The sequence below is a fragment of the Fusarium vanettenii genome (assembly GCF_000151355.1).
Source record: "Fusarium vanettenii 77-13-4 chromosome 11 genomic scaffold NECHAsca_32_chr11_3_0, whole genome shotgun sequence".
NCBI lineage: Eukaryota > Fungi > Ascomycota > Sordariomycetes > Hypocreales > Nectriaceae > Fusarium > Fusarium vanettenii.
The window spans coordinates 427,572-443,014 of record NW_003315853.1 but is presented as its reverse complement, the minus strand read 5'-3'; the positions used below and the strand labels follow the sequence as shown (position 1 = coordinate 443,014).

At 50.2% G+C, this 15,443-nt stretch overlaps 6 protein-coding genes across 6 annotated transcripts; 3 read left to right on the top strand and 3 right to left on the bottom strand.

The window, feature by feature from the left end:
- Positions 1–606: 606 nt before the first annotated feature.
- NECHADRAFT_52033 (uncharacterized protein) lies at positions 607–2,728 on the bottom strand (the record flags this gene model as incomplete). Its single annotated transcript, XM_003042721.1, has 6 exons — positions 607–971; positions 1,026–1,321; positions 1,378–1,487; positions 1,622–1,794; positions 1,849–2,110; positions 2,180–2,728. The coding sequence occupies 6 exons, from the start codon at positions 2,726–2,728 to the stop codon at positions 607–609; spliced, it is 1,755 nt and encodes a 584-aa protein (XP_003042767.1).
- Positions 2,729–3,193: 465 nt separating this feature from the next.
- Positions 3,194–4,907, top strand: NECHADRAFT_52289 (uncharacterized protein; the record flags this gene model as incomplete). Its single annotated transcript, XM_003042802.1, has 3 exons — positions 3,194–4,075; positions 4,131–4,682; positions 4,734–4,907. The coding sequence occupies 3 exons, from the start codon at positions 3,194–3,196 to the stop codon at positions 4,905–4,907; spliced, it is 1,608 nt and encodes a 535-aa protein (XP_003042848.1).
- An 851-nt stretch (positions 4,908–5,758) lies between these two features.
- On the top strand, positions 5,759–7,948 carry NECHADRAFT_86758 (uncharacterized protein; the record flags this gene model as incomplete). The annotated part of the gene is made up of 3 exons (XM_003042801.1): positions 5,759–6,011; positions 6,061–6,974; positions 7,007–7,948. 3 exons carry the CDS (start codon positions 5,759–5,761, stop codon positions 7,946–7,948), a joined length of 2,109 nt encoding a protein of 702 aa, XP_003042847.1.
- Positions 7,949–8,034: 86 nt separating this feature from the next.
- NECHADRAFT_97337 (uncharacterized protein) lies at positions 8,035–9,513 on the bottom strand (the record flags this gene model as incomplete). The annotated part of the gene is made up of 2 exons (XM_003042720.1): positions 8,035–9,464; positions 9,498–9,513. 2 exons carry the CDS (start codon positions 9,511–9,513, stop codon positions 8,035–8,037), a joined length of 1,446 nt encoding a protein of 481 aa, XP_003042766.1.
- A 1,538-nt stretch (positions 9,514–11,051) lies between these two features.
- Positions 11,052–11,423, bottom strand: NECHADRAFT_9356 (uncharacterized protein; the record flags this gene model as incomplete). Its single annotated transcript, XM_003042719.1, has 1 exon — positions 11,052–11,423. A coding segment is annotated over one exon (372 nt), but the record flags the coding sequence as incomplete, so codon positions are not given.
- Positions 11,424–12,142: 719 nt separating this feature from the next.
- On the top strand, positions 12,143–14,479 carry NECHADRAFT_86755 (uncharacterized protein; the record flags this gene model as incomplete). Its single annotated transcript, XM_003042800.1, has 3 exons — positions 12,143–12,892; positions 12,944–14,255; positions 14,337–14,479. The coding sequence occupies 3 exons, from the start codon at positions 12,143–12,145 to the stop codon at positions 14,477–14,479; spliced, it is 2,205 nt and encodes a 734-aa protein (XP_003042846.1).
- Between the last annotated feature and the right edge of the window lie 964 nt (positions 14,480–15,443).

Sequence of the window (15,443 nt, the reverse complement as noted above, 5' to 3'; positions counted from 1 at the left end):
AACGTCGAGCACGTTGGCCTCAATGGTCGGGGGCACCTTGATATACGTCTGGAGTGGGGGGCAGTTACCTTGCACAACCTGGGGACGGAAGTCGCCGGTTTCTTGTCACTGGACATGATAACCTGATAACAAACACCCCACTTTTTCCACCATTAGCGAAGAATTACCCAACTCAAGCAAAACCCCCCATGCTTCTTAACCCCCCTAGTTTTAGAGCAAGATAAGGCCCACCGATTGGTTTCAACCAGAAGAACAAAATATCGAACTTCAACAACCAACGGATTTAATCCACAGACCACAGGGGTTAAGAAACAAGGGAGGTTCATAACCCCCGACTTATGCACGCAGCCTTGTGGGGCTTGAGCTGACCGTCGTCAATCACAGTCCAGACATTTTGACATGCTAGGAGATACTTCTCTAGGGCCTGAAAGGTAGGCATTGTTGCAGGTACTCCTTAACTGCACTGATAGGGATCGAGGCGGGGCTAATTACGAAAGCATAAAGTTTCACAAGTGAATTCGTGAATAATTATTAACTGCATAAATTGTGTAGAGATAAACTATGCGTGAGATTATCTTGTTCCATTGTGTCTCACCTCCATCAGTATCAATCCAAATGAACACCAAGAAAATCCGTGATAAGATCATTCAGCTGGCGCATACTAGTCTGGTCGTATTCATTGAAGCCGGGCGTGCCCTTGCTCCCATCCATTCCAGGCACAGACTCGCCTGATGACATACGGCTGACCAAGGCCCGGGCAACTAAGTAAAATTCGTGTGCGTGACGACTGAATCCAGGTCTTCTCCACATGTCTTGAAGCGAATCAGCTGTTTCGTATGGCTCCGAGATAGGGACCGTCTTTAGGTAGGCCTCGTAAGTGGATTTCCAATTGTCGAGAGCGTTGCGTATACCACCGAGTTGGTCGAAGCCGGCCAGAGAATTCTGATGTTGGAAGATGGTCGAGTAGACAGCTGTAATTACAACCGTTAGTGGGTGTACTGGAGTAGAGAGATATGTGAGCTCACCAAGGATGATAGCAAAAAGATGAGAGGCGCCATGCTCCACAAGGACACGACGCAGGTTCGGGTCCATCTTGTCTTTACAGTATCGTTCAAAGACCTCGCATAGAGTAAGATAGCTCCCGGAGCTGGACCGTGAGAGAAAAGCCTGAATCTCTCGAGCACACTCAGCAGCGGTGCCAGCCTGGAATATTGAGTCTGGCCACGCTATGTGCATGGTCATTTCCTTGATGACCATTCGAGGAGGGATATTGTTGAAGAGAACGAAGCCCTTGTCAAACATGAATGTCCACATGACAACGCTACAAACGAATTAGCACTGACGAACGTATGGTATTAGTGCGGAAGCTTGCCCTACCGGATCAACTGTTCTCTCGCTATAAAGTCTTGCCAGTCAAAGTCGTCGAAGCTAGATGTCAAATCATAATTGCGGTGCCTTGCCGAGCTGACACCCACATCTCGCGCGGCCTGAATATGGTTAGGCTTATCGTGAATGAACGGGCAGAATATTGGAGACATACTGAGACAAGGGAGTTGAAGCGATGACGACGAGCGCGCCTCTTGCTGTTATCATTTCCCTCCCAGTTCTGGTAGGTGCATACCAGATATCCGGCCTGCAGAGCTTGAATCTTGTCAATGCCCTCCACGGGATTTACCAAAGGGCAATATGGAGCGTCATCGCAAAAAGCATCGTCACTGAAGACCATTTCCTCGACAGAGTTGAACCAGGTCCTAGCTAGCTCATTATCGGTAGGTTCCGGGGAAACAGAAGCACCTATTTGATGGCGACTGTCAGAGAATTGGACTTTAAGAGGGCAGATAAACGAACCTGTGACGGCCATTGCGGCGACGAGACAAGGTTTTGCAATCGTGGGATCGAATGATTGCCGATGTATAAAAGGGCAATTCGGATGCCATATGTTCCAAAAGAGCGCGAGAAATTTTCGTAGATGTAATGGTGAAAAGAATTGTAGGCAGCTCTGTTCTGTGGTGGATGGATTGTCCTTCATGGCGGCGCTTCTCCGAACATTGTTGGTGCTCAAGTCATGAATTTCGGCGACAATCTTGCGTGTCACCGTGATGAGAGGGTCCTGGAAAAGTAAAGATGTGCTCAGTCCAAGACAAAGGGACTGTGAGATCGACTGCCGACCGCCTTCGACATTGAAGAGCGCAGTTTTCGCTTGCCGTGCTGCTTCATCTTGGAGAAATTCGGACACGGTCTGCACTCGCTGAGCCAAAGTCCCACAGTCGAAGGACTCCACAAGACCTGTGCGACTAGTAAATGTATACAGAAAGTCAAATGAACCCTTTTTCTGATCTGACTGCGGCTGATCAAGTGGCATTGTCTGATCGAGATCGAGAAAGTCTAGCCACGTGAGGTTATCGGAAAACGGGCCAAGACCACAGTCTCCATTGCCGATGAGAGAAACATCAAGAGTCTCGTCGGTGCTGGAAGACGGCGTGGGGTCGCCCCCCAAGGCCGACGTGTCGTTCGGCTGTGGTACTGGCTCTTGCACCTTGGCGTCGGGTTTCTGCTGTCCTTGGACCCCCTTCTTGGTCTCATCCCTTCGCTGGTAAGTGCATGACACGAGCTTGCGTCGGCAGTCGTCACATGGCCAACCAGCGCTGCATGCCTTCTTCCTCCGCACACAGCGATCGCAGGCCCTCCGCTTCTTGGCGCCGCGAGGAACCCGCACTTCTGGGGCCATTCTGATCGGATGCAGGGCGATAGAGTCGTATCAGCTCCAAGAAGAGCATTCCTGGGGAAACTGGGTCTGGGGGATGAACCTGGAGGATGAATCTGGGGTTCTGGGGTAAAGCGTCGGAGTTGCAAGGACGAGGAGACTCAGTCGACGTCGGGAAACGAATCCTTTTAATAGTCTAGCGACCTAAACGAGGCTAGACTCCAGCTCTAGCCACCACGGAAAATGCGGGGGAGGAGCCAATAGAGTTTACCGGCTGCAGGGTCGCTTGTCAAGATGGACGAATTGGAGATGGGCTATTGTCGGAGTACCAAATCATCAGCGCCAAGACAGCTTCGGCAGTGGTTGCAAGTCACTGAGGTTGGTATTCTCTTTGATAACTTCGGTGAACTACATAACTGAGAGCATTAGACACTGAAATCTCAATATGTTGATGCAATTCACTTCCAGAAGGCAGTCCACTCTGACACCATGGCGCTGCAAATTATTTTCGATTACGTTCTCGCTTTCCCAAATAACTTGGCCGTCATCCTCGGTTTGGCCATTTTATATTGGGTTGGCTACTCCATATACTCCGTGTTCTTCCATCACTACTCCGACATCCCTGGTCCGTTCTGGGCAAAGGTGTCGAGATTATGGCTGGCGAAGCAGGTTCTTTCGGGAACAGTCGACCAGACCCAACGAGCTTTGCATGCGAAATACGGTAGGAAACCAGTTGATGCATGCGAAGAAATTAAATTTGATCCTGTATGTGTAGGCTCTATCGTTCGAATCGCTCCCAACGAGGTCAGTATCTCGGACCCCGACGCCATCAAGACCATCTACGCCGTCAAGAATGCCTTTTCAAAGACCGACTTCTACACGCCATTCGCACCTCATCTATCACCGAACGAGGATCTCTTCACTCAAAGGGATGAGAAACACCATTCATACCGGCGGCGCTTCGTCAACAACATCTACTCCCTAAAGAGCGTCCTCGAGTCAGAACCCTTCATCGACCAGGTCACCTCCGTCTTTAGGACGCGATTAGATGAGTTTGCTGTTTCGGGACAGAGTATCGACCTTGGTCTCTGGCTGCAAATGTATGCCTTTGATGTCGTCGGGGAACTGTTCTATGGGAAACAGTTTGGCTTCCTCAAGAACAGTCACGATTACGAGAACTACATCGACTCGTTGGACGCGCTGCTTCCGGCCCTGTCGACCATCTGTGTGCTTCCCGCCTACGTCCGACCACTGAAAGTCTTCGGCTCCCTTGTTCCTCAGATCCGAAAGGGAAAAATATGCTACGACAAGATCGTTCTCGCTGCGAAGCAAGTCGTGAAGGAGCGACAGCAGCTCATGATGACTGACAAGGTTCAAAGGTGGGACAGACCAAATACACTGGGTGGAGAAAGTTTTGCTGACCAAGAGATGCTCTCATTTCAGAACTGACATTCTCGACAAGCTGTTTCAACTCTCGGCCGATAAGGAAGACTTCTCCATCCCTGATATAGAGACCGAGGCTTGGGTTTCCATCTTTGCAGGCTCGGACACGACTTCAATCGCAACACGCTCTATCCTCTATCACCTGCTGATGACCCCTGACGCACTTGCTAAGCTCACCAATGAAGTCGACAACGCTGTAGCAGACGGCACTCTCAGCGATCCCATCAAGCACTCCGAGGCCGTCAAGCTCCCCTACCTGTCAGCATGCTGCAAGGAGGGCTTCAGGGTTCATCCAAGTGTCGGGATGTCTATGCCTCGACATGTTTCTGAGCCTGGAGCTACCATCTGTGGCCGATACTTTGCACCGGGGTATCGCGTAGGCATGAGTGCTGCGGTTGTTCACTGGGACAAGAGCATCTTTGGCCAAGATGCTGACGTCTATAACCCGGATCGATGGCTACGACCTGAAGGAAAGGAAATGGAACGTTATCTTTTGCATTTCGGAGCTGGAACACGGACGTGTATTGGCAAAAATGTGAGTAAAGTCAAAGACTGGCTTCAAGACGTTGCTAATCACACTGTTTAGATCGCCTTGGCAGAGATCTACAAGTTGATCCCGGAGTTGGTACACCGTTATAGATTTAAGGTTATCGAACCCGAGAAGGTACAGAAACATAGCTTCTGGTTCTTCAAACAGACGGGATTCAATGTCAGGGTACATCGACGTGAGGGAGTGAAGGGTGGTCTCTTGGTTCAGTAGGTGTCAAGCCATCAATTTGGTGTTTGAGAGCATGGAGCAAATTTTATGGCAGTATACTATGTAGCAATAATGTGGTAGCTGGGAGTGGTTCCAAGGTCGCAATATATCTGGCTTTTTACGTCAAGACATTCAACGACAGCGGAGCAGAAAAGAGCTTGAAACATATTGCCAATTATAGTAACCAAATAAATCATATCACGCATCTTCGCATCATGACTGCTTGACTTTAGAGCCAAAAAGAAGAGAGGCACAAGAGGTAACCAGCCACACCAAGGAACCACAAAGTTTGACAAGGGTGCCCAAAACACCATCGGGATCAATCCCCTACAACATGTCAGCCAATCGCGTTTGGTAAAAGCATTCACAGTGAGAATGACCAATTATCCAAGGATCCAGGTCTGCCGTGGCTAGTTTCACTGTCTCCACTCCTGAAATCTTTTCTCTCGCTGGTGCATGCTGTCTTGGTATTCTGTAAGAGCAAGCGCCAGACTTAAAATGGGGGACGTCACCCAGAATGCAATCTTTCGAGCAGGAAGTTTATAATGCGAATGACCCTGGTCTTCCTTTGACACCATATTTGCCATCATCTAGCCGCGCAATCTCCATACGATACCAGCAAGATAAGCTATCTCTATGGTCTTGGCAACTTGTTGTCGGAGGGCGCCCTAACGCCGGGGATCAATGCCGGAGCGGCCTATCTTGCTTACCCCGCGAAATGGGTACGGGGTCAAGGCCAGCTTATCCCAGCAGAGGCCATGTGACTTTTCCGACTTCTCGTCCCACCTAACCCCCTCTCCTTTTGAACGGCGAGGATATTCGATTTCTGTTGAGTCCCACTTCAGCCAGTTACCATGTCTCAGACATTACGCTCTCCCCGCCGGCCTCGAAAGCATGGCAAGACTTTTACTGGCTGCTGGACGTGCCGGAGTCGTAAGGTCAAGTGTGATGAGGCGCGGCCAAGGTGTCGTCACTGTCTGAAAAAGGGCATTGAGTGTGAGGGATATGACATTCGACTTCATTGGCTACCACCAGAGACTGGCTGTGAAATTGAGCTTCCAACCTCGGAATACCAAGCCAAGCCATGTCGGAGTCAGATTCCATTTGGTGCGTACTCAACTTCCGTGGAGAACAGTGGCTGACAAAGGTGTGATAGACTCAACAGGACCGGCTCTGCCGTGGTCTCAAGTTGAGGAGATTCTGGTGGTGCTTGACACACTCCGGACTGGACTCGACGGTACACAGGAAAATGATGGAACCTCTCGATTCATTAATGGTTTTGGCGTTTTTGACTCTCACGGTCTAGTATCCACCCACGCTGCAGAACCATCGTCCCCGACGTCAGAACCACTCAATATTCACCACGATCTCGTCACCTCTCTGGTATCATTCAGTCCGGAACCCTTGGAGATGACAAAATCCATAGGCTTGCTTTCACCAGAAAGTGCATCCGACTTGTCGTCTCTGTCTTCCATCTCTACTATTCAACTTTCAACCTGGGACCAAGCATTCGTAAATCCCTTCTTTGATGATAATCTGGGTGAAGAAAGCCCCAGTTGCAACTACTCAGGACCTGAAAACCCTGCCCAAATTGAAGAAGACTCGATACGAGACTGTTTTGCCAACGAAGAATCGCAAACAGCCCTGAGTTTCCCCCTTCCACCACAACCCTCCCCCGAACTCACCGGCAAGGAGCGGTTCCTGATGCACCACTACATGAATAGAGTTGTGCACCTCTTTTGCGCTCTAGATAATCCCAAGAGCCCTTGGAAGACCATCCACTTACCTCGGGCTCTACAGAGTGCTGGAGAACTAGTTATCCAGGGCTCAACATCTCAAATTCGAGGTGCTTTGAGGAATGCGTTGCTCTCGGTTAGCGCCTTTTGTCTCTCAAACGACAAAGTTCAAATACAGGACGAAGATGCTCGGAAATGGAGAAAGGACGGAATCTGCTACCGCGGAATCGCCATTAAGCTTCTTTCAGAGGCTATCGCACCTGCGTCATTCTCTAAGTGTCGACCCAAGTATAAAGAGTTTCTCGCTACCATGCTGTCTATGATTTCGATCAATGTAAGTCACCGCCTCCTATAGATGCCTATCAGTTGCTCAAAAACCCTTTCAAGGTCATGTCAGGTGACACTGCGAGCTGCAGTCTGCATCTAGATGCCGCCCACGGCTTAATCACCCAGGCCAGGACTTGGAAGTCCAAGTACTCCAACAAGGCCCAGGCCCTTCATCGAATCTACTTCTTCCTTAGGACTATCTACGAAAGCACGGCCATACATAGCACGACGACTTGCGACAAACTCTGCGAAGCTCGCATCGCAGGGTCGTTCTGCACTGGTGAACCAGCCAACCTGATTCACAACAGCCCGGGAACGACACCTTCGGTCACATCATCCAAGGCTTGGTCCAGTGGGGACGCATACGAGAGCATTTATGCTATACCGCAAGACCTCTTGATGCTGTTGAACAGAGCTGTGGAGCTAATCAGCAAGGTTACGGAGGCGAGGGAGACATCCATTGGCACGGATATTCCACCGCACCTGGTCGAAATTTGCGACGAGTTGGAAAAGAGTATCATGGATTACGAAGCTGGCTATATCGGCGCAGATGATATGTCAGGTACGGCATCATCAAACCTGTCCATCATCCAACACATGACACGAGCTTTCCACAACGCCGTCATCATCTATTTCGCCCAACACATACGGCTAGTGGGACATCGCTACCTCCAATCCTTTGTCGATAATGTGCTTAATAGCATCGAGGCGATAGAACGAATCAAATCGGAAACTAAGATTCTCGCAACACCGCTCTACTGGCCAGCATTCATCGCCGCGAGCGAAGCATTTGACGTTCGACTTCAGACTCGGTTTCGGTCTTGGTATAACCAGGTGGAGAGATACGGCATAGAATATATCCGTGCAGGGCGTTGTATCCTGGAGCAAGTATGGGAAGAAGGGCCGTCTCGAGGCACCCGTGTAACTAGTCAGTGGAAGACTGTGGTTGAGAGGACTGGTTCGACGCTGATGTTGTCTTGAGTGGCATGTTATTTATCATGTCAAACTTGATCCATTACTATACTTAACATTGTATCATATTGCTAGAATTGAGCGTTATCTGTCCTTCATTTCTTGTGCTCCTCCTCCAAAAACGGGGATGCTTCCTCGCCAGCTCGCCACTTATACTTGCTTCCAGGATGATCCTCTGGCAGTCGCTTTGAGCCGATAAAGACTTCTCTCGCCGTTGCACCCTCTTTGTCGACCCCGGACCTAAACACTCCACGACGACGCAGTTCTGGCAGCAGAAACTCGATGATATCCTCAAAGCTGCCCGGGTTAACAATGTGTGAGAGGTTGAATCCATCGACATCGGCAACCTCGACCCAGTGCTCCAACTCGTCTGCAACAGTTGTGGGACTTCCGATGATCTTAGCCCCGAGACCACCGATGCTGATGTACTCGGCAATCCTTCGCTTAGTCCAGGGAAGATTATCTGTTCCGGGGACTGTATCCGACCACCGTCGCAGGATGGACCGGATGCGAGGAGCTTCCGTCATACGGAAGTCCTCGTCATCCGAGTAACCCGAGAGATCGATGCCGGTCCAACCTCCGAACAAAGCCAAAGCACCCTCAGTATCGGCGTATGACAGGTACTCATCTCGCTTTGCCTTGGCCTCTTCATCCGTCGCTGCAACAATGACGGCTATCCCAACAATGATCTTGATATGGTTGGGATCTCTACCCTCCTTGGCAGCGATGGCACGAATGTTGTCCACCGTCTTCCTCACGCTTTCTGGAGTTTGGCCTCCGACAAAGATGGCCTCACCATGCTTTCCACCAAATCCATTGCCGGCTTCAGACACGCCAGCCTGGAAGAGAAAAGGCGTTCGCTGTGGTGAAGGCTCGACGAAATGAGGGCCAGGAACCTGAAAGTATTTGCCCTTGTGGTGAATCTGACGGACCGCATCCGAAGCGATATAAGTCCCGCTCTCGCGGTCTGCCAGCACGGCATCGTCTCGGAAGCTTCCTTCCCAAAGCTTATACAAGACTTCAAGGTACTCATGTGCGATAGCGTATCTTTCGTCATGAGGGATTTGTTCGTCTAGCCCATGGTTTCGGGCTGCACTGTCGAGGTACGAGGTGACAATGTTCCACGCGACACGACCCTCGCTGAGATGATCAACAGTCGAGAGTCGCCGAGCAAGGGCATATGGCTTCTCGTAAGTTAGACTCGCCGTCACGCCAAAGATAAGGTTCTTTGTCGCCGCCGCCAAGGCCGGGACCAGATACAGGGGGTCGTTGACAGGATACTGAGCCCCAGAGTTCAGAACTGGAACGACATTAGCAGGACCTTTGTAGACATCGTACGGTCCCAGAGTATCGGCAATGAACATGGCATGAAAGTCTGCCTTGTCCAGCAACTGGGCTAGCTCGGTCCAGAAAGACAGCTTCTTGTACTGATCCGTCTTGTTCCGGGGATGCCTCCAGAGGCCTGGCGCTAGATGGCCAGGTGTATTCATCACAAAAGCATTCAGAATGATTTGCTTCTTATGACCTGAAGCAGAGCCATTATTGTCTGGGAATGAACTGCTGTTGGCTGCCATGACTGAGGTGTTCCGCGAGAGAGCCCAAACAACTGACGTTAATCATTAACCAGGTTGAGAGGCGTGTTGCGTGAGCTCACCGAGTTGGTCTTTCTTGAGTGCAAGAGCTTAGAATTCTGGACCAACCTTCGAAGGTTGAGGTCACTGGAAGAGGTTAAATGAAAATGAATAAATAATGCGAACTGGTGTTGTTCATTGAAGCGGGGGTGAGACGACTGCATTGCACCATCGAGTGGAACTCTTGACGAATTGCCGGATGGGCCAATCTTATTCTAGTATCACTCTATGGCGCAATACGTGGTGTATTGTACCATTTTCAGTAAGGATATGGACGTCAAGATAGCTGTAGTCTACCTTGATGGAACGAAGGTGAGTTATTAACCTCAGGGTTATCCGCCAAATCTAGAGCGCAGGGGCAAACAAGACGTCATCCTGGGTTTTTACATAATAGAGGCTTGATATTTACTATAGCAGGCTAAAACATGTATAAAATATCCTTATTGTTGTTATTACGCCCAACACACTCGCTATCTCGGCTCAAAAAGAACTTGTCAAACCATGGCCTCGATCTTCCGGCGCCTATTTTCCACCCCTGATATACCCAAGACAACACTGTTCTAGTAGTCAGCGAAGAGTCCGATAAAATGGAACAGCCATAGTCTCACTTTGCTACTGAGGTTTGACCTTTTGAGGAGGGAGGCATCGACATCTTGCTAAGACGCCATGGCTTTGGCCTTTCTCGACCCACCAAGCATACCCATCAACATGACGATCAGTTGCAAGAAAGTGACCAAGCCGGGGATCTGCATAATCTTGAGCATGGCTTCTTGATCCTCATTCAGGCTGGTAATCGTGAGCTCCTGCTCTCTCTCGCATTTTTGGCCTGTCATTTGCTCTTGTTCGTCTTCCGGGGCCACGACGGTGTTTGATGCACTCGAAAAAGAGCTTTCGATAGGCTTGCCGATGATTTCTTGCTCAACAGGATGTGTCAGTGCTTTTAGGACTCTGGCGAGGTTCTCCACGGTTGGTTCCAGGGAATCCTGGCTGCCCTGTATCTCTTGCGCTTTTAGCGCTTGAAGCATCCTGTGAGCCTCAAGGGATGATGCCTTAGCTGCACTGCTCAGGCATTCCTGCTTTGGCATTTCACCTCGAGTAGGTTCCACCTCACTGGCCGCAAGACTTTCGGGCTCAGAGGGGACTGACTCGAAGGATACTGAGGCAGTGTCGGGGATCTCAACTGGGATGTCTTGGTAGTTTGCCAGCTCCATCGCTCTCGGCAATGACTGTGCTAGCTCATCTAGCCGCTTTTGAAACACTTCAGGCTCTTGGAAGTCGATCAAGGTCGTCGCTTGGCCCCCCTGATCTTTTTTTGACGAACCAAACTTGAGTTTGGACATGATCCGCTGGTTCCACTTCTCCAAGCTTCCCTCGATCTCGACTTTCATTGTGAACGGCTGCCCCGCGTGTTGAAAGGTAAAGGCTGTATGGACGCAGCTGTTTTGGAACGTTTGCTTATTGAGTTCGTTGTCTGTAAGGTTCCATTCCAGAGTCTTGTACGTCCAGGTTCCTTTCCCAGGCAAGAGTTGGCCATTGAAAGCCCATCGTGATGAAGACTTGAAGGCCTTCTCGGAGTTCACGCCTACACCTCCAGCTCCACCACCAAAGGCGTGAATCTCGGGAGCCAAACTCATTGTTTGCTTGAACTCAGTGCACTTGGCCTCGCCAACGAGCTGCCTGGGCCCATACGAGTCCATCATCTGGACGGGGCAACCTGATTTGTGACAGCTTTTACCCCGTTTGGCATGATATGAGTCAAGGCACTCATCGTACTCATCCAAAGTGACTTTGACTGTCGCACTCTTGACCCTGCATCCTCGTGGCGGACCGAAGTTGAGATCCATGTAAATGATGCCGGCTGGGAATCGGCTTTCACCCAGGACACCCCATTGAGACTTTCAAAGAGAAATTGGCAGTCGACTGTCATTCTGCCAATGATCTGGGTTGCCACACTGGCATGACTAGCCAAGTGGTCGAAACGGTGGAAGGGCTCGTATCGCCCAAATCGTCTCTTTGTGCTCAATAGAGCCGGTCGAGGCTGTTGGTGATCGGCCATGTTGATTGATTGTCAAACGCAGCAGAAGGATTGTGGCAGGAAAGTTTCCCTGACAATTGAGAAGTAAAAAGACGGAGAGAAGAGTGGACAACCGCAGCCCAATTCATCCCTCAGCTGTGAACGCTTTCAGCTCATGCATGGCGCTTTCGGCGGGACGAATCACAACAACCATTCGTAATCGGCTACCCCATTTTGTAGGTCTGGATGGCAGAAGTGCAAATGCTGCCTGGGGAGGAGAAGCTTTTCAACTACGTTGGTTGGTCCCCAATGCTCCATTTCACTTCCATAAGCGCCGCAGAGGCATTTTCGAGTACCCGGCGGTAACTAGGCTTTCTGCCTCGAGGCTCTGTCTGGAGGCCTCCAGATCAGCCTGACTTTTCATCCTCGAGCGCATCGAGATCGCCGCTCAAGAACCGAGTCTGACTGACCTCCCGTCAACTACCAGAGAACTGGGCCGCTGTTTTTTTTTTTTTTTTGGAAGAACAACCTTTGAGCCCACCAAGACTTGCTAACAAAATGAGCCACAGAGAGAGCTCCAGGCGCCCTAGCCTGAGGTCAGAGACCACATACGCCCCGAAAAACAGGCAATCACGACGCCGGACCTTGTCCGATATCTTAGAGCCACCCAAGGACGACCCCCATCGAGTGATCGTCAGGAGTCCTTCTTCCAGACGGATCAACCCCACCGTTTCAGAACACGAAGACTCCCGGACCAGACGGCGACCTCCGTCAAGGCCCCCAGCGGAGATGGACAGAGAGCGGCACGTTTCTTCAGATGAAGAAAGTGACCATTGGGACTCTTATTCTTCTGTTGACGACAATTTTGACTTGATATGCAACCCACGCCACGCCAAGGATGTTGGAGTTCGACTTGAGTTCGACGTCCTTCAAGACCTGGACGACGAGTTGGAAGAGTTCAACCAGTTTGTCCGCCGAGGCGAGTTTAGAGCTGCCAAGACTTTCTTCAACGACAATCTCCTAGCTCACATTACTTCCCCTTGGGTCTTTGTCCAATACGCCGAGATGCTCTTCGAGATGGGTGATTATAAGTCACTACTTTTGCTTGACCCCGAACCTGTATTCCGCACCATTGCATCTGCAAACGAGTACGAACACTATGAAGCAATCAGAAGACTTGAGATTAATTGGAGACTTCTCAAGGCATCTTGCCTATCTCGCAGTCAGCATGAGCTCGGGCCTGTCCTCGATGAGATTTGTCTGTCCAACGAGATCGTCCCAGTGCGACAAGACGTGGGATCAACAGAGGTACACAGATCAAGTGTCTCTGGCCGAGTTCTAAGCTAACTGAAACCCTAGATCCGCATCATTTGTCTGACTATAGCCCTGATGGATATTGCGAATAGACGAATTGTTGGCCTAACAGAGTTTCCGCACAATTTGGCAGACTGGGGAGACTGGAAGCATGTGTACGAACTGCTCCAGGCCCAAGGCCGCATATGGGACTTCCGAGATTTTTTCACCACGTTTTGTTTCTACTTCGGTATCGAGAGCGCCGAAGAACAACTCCTTGGGTCTAGGTCCATCCTTCAAGCCATCGCTGAAGACTGGGTGTTGCTAATGGATGATGACGAGGCCACTCTCCTAGCCATAGTTGATCTCCTAACATCCATTGTGCTCTATGTTTTCAACCATGCCGAAGACCAGCTGCTCCGTAAGAAATACCTCGTCTATGCCAGCACCCTCGCAGAAGCTGTCATGACGGAGCATCCCCGCTGCACCAAGACTCGGCCCTTCCTCCAGTTCATCGTGGCACAATCATCTATGTCACTACGAACGGGTAGCGGAAGCCAATCGGCGTACAGCTATCTTGACGACTTTCCCGGCTTAGCAGGTTTTTCGTATGACCTCGAGCTGCCATATTACCTACCAGTTCGCCAGGAAAACCCTGGATGGAATCCTCCGGATCTCCCAGAAAGCTCCATCGAACCTCTTGAAATGGCACTGGAAGCTTCTCGGGGGCTGGATGACTATCGAACTCAGGCACTGTGTCTCAAAGCACTCGCCGTGAGGAGTCGTGAGCCATCCAGACTTTTTGAAGAGTTGATCCGCGTCCAAAAGGTGATACAGCAAGACATGGAAGGCTATTTAACAACTTGTCTCTCCAGGTATCTGGTTTCAAATGACAGAGACTCAAAGTATGCTCTTCTAGGAGAATTGAACCGTTTTGGGTGGTGGCATGAGACATCAAAATTGCTCAGACCGGATAAGGGCTGCGCGCGAGACATCATCCAGCAAGCTCTGTCCGTCCCACATCAAAATCATGTCTCGAAGAGTGTTGAGGCAGGCTTTCGGCACTACAACTGGCTTCCAGGCTCTTTCCAACACTTCATTGCTAAACATATGCTGCCACAACAGATACCACCCCCCCAACCCCAATCTAGGCCCCTGACAGTTATCCCATTACGGCCCCGATCTCAGTCATCGACTGCCATCCGACTACCACCATCACCCGGACCCGTACCGCCCCGAATGCCCGACCTTCCACGACAGCTCGCTCCTGGTTACCACTCTGATGACAGTCAAGACGACTCTGAGGTAGAGACTCGTACATATCGAATTGGACGCTCCCGATCGCGAGAGATGCGAGCAATCCCAGAGGAAGCAGAACGTGAGTACTAGAGGCTTCTTAAATAGCTGTCCCCATGGAATATGCTTGACTCTTAAAAGCAGCACATTGATCATTTCACAGGACCTACAGCGGATCACATTGTAGTAGTAGAAAGGAGATCCCCATCGCTGCGGACCAAATCCAGGGCGCCGCCTACTACTTCAATCACCTCCAGGCCCACCATAGAGGATGAAGCCAGAGATGAGAAAAACCACACAGACTAGGTAGGTAATGGGCGAAACCACTCAGCAATCGCAGCAGACGGCCCATCCACTGACTTCCTTGAGAAGCAGAATATATTTCAGAAAAGAGCATTCTTTCAATATTCCAAGGGTGGTTAAACGTCTAACAGCGGGGTGTGCGTTTGGCGCCGAATATGAACGTGAGAACTGTGGGAAAGGTGGTGTGCATCACTGTTTTAGGAAAATATTAGTTCACTAGTTGGACCTAATAGTAGCAGTTTGTCTTTTATCTTGGTTAACAGTTTTGAGGATATCATTACTGGCTCATGTTTTACGTCCTCAGTTAGCACTTGGGCTGCGAGTGAAGTGGCCCCTTACCATGAATCCATCGGAAGCCCCCCACAGACATTGAGTCTTCAATTATCGAGACATGTGACCCTAAAGCGCCACTAATGCATAGCTATATAATAATGTGACTGGGCCGATACACGTTGGGCTTCGGAGAAGGACTCACTGTTTGCCTAACTGGTCCGCAATAGCTAGGGGCAGTGTTATAGACTGTAGGCCATTATAGATAGCTAGGCTAAGTTACGGAGCGTAGTCTCGCACGTTTTATCCTAGCTATGATCGAAATTGTTACAGTGAATACATTAATAAACTCTGCCAAAGCCATGAGCATCCCTATTATTAGCGATGGATACCTTGCGATATATATCTCTTTGTAGTCCTTTTTGTTCTTAACATTAACCTTGTCTCTAGGCTTTCTTGGACCACTCAAGGCCCTATCAAGTTCCATGAGTACTCACACCAACGCAGCTTTGTCGAACCTACCAACACAAGGGACACGTCTTTGATGGATGCTTACGGCACGGGTATAGACATGTTTGTGTAGCAACAATTTCTAGGCTGTTAACGACACTTGAATTATCACATGAGCGGCTATCGGCAGGGGCGTCCGCTGTGGGTAGGCTTCTATCCGGTCAAAGAGAGGTTGATGGCGGGTGCG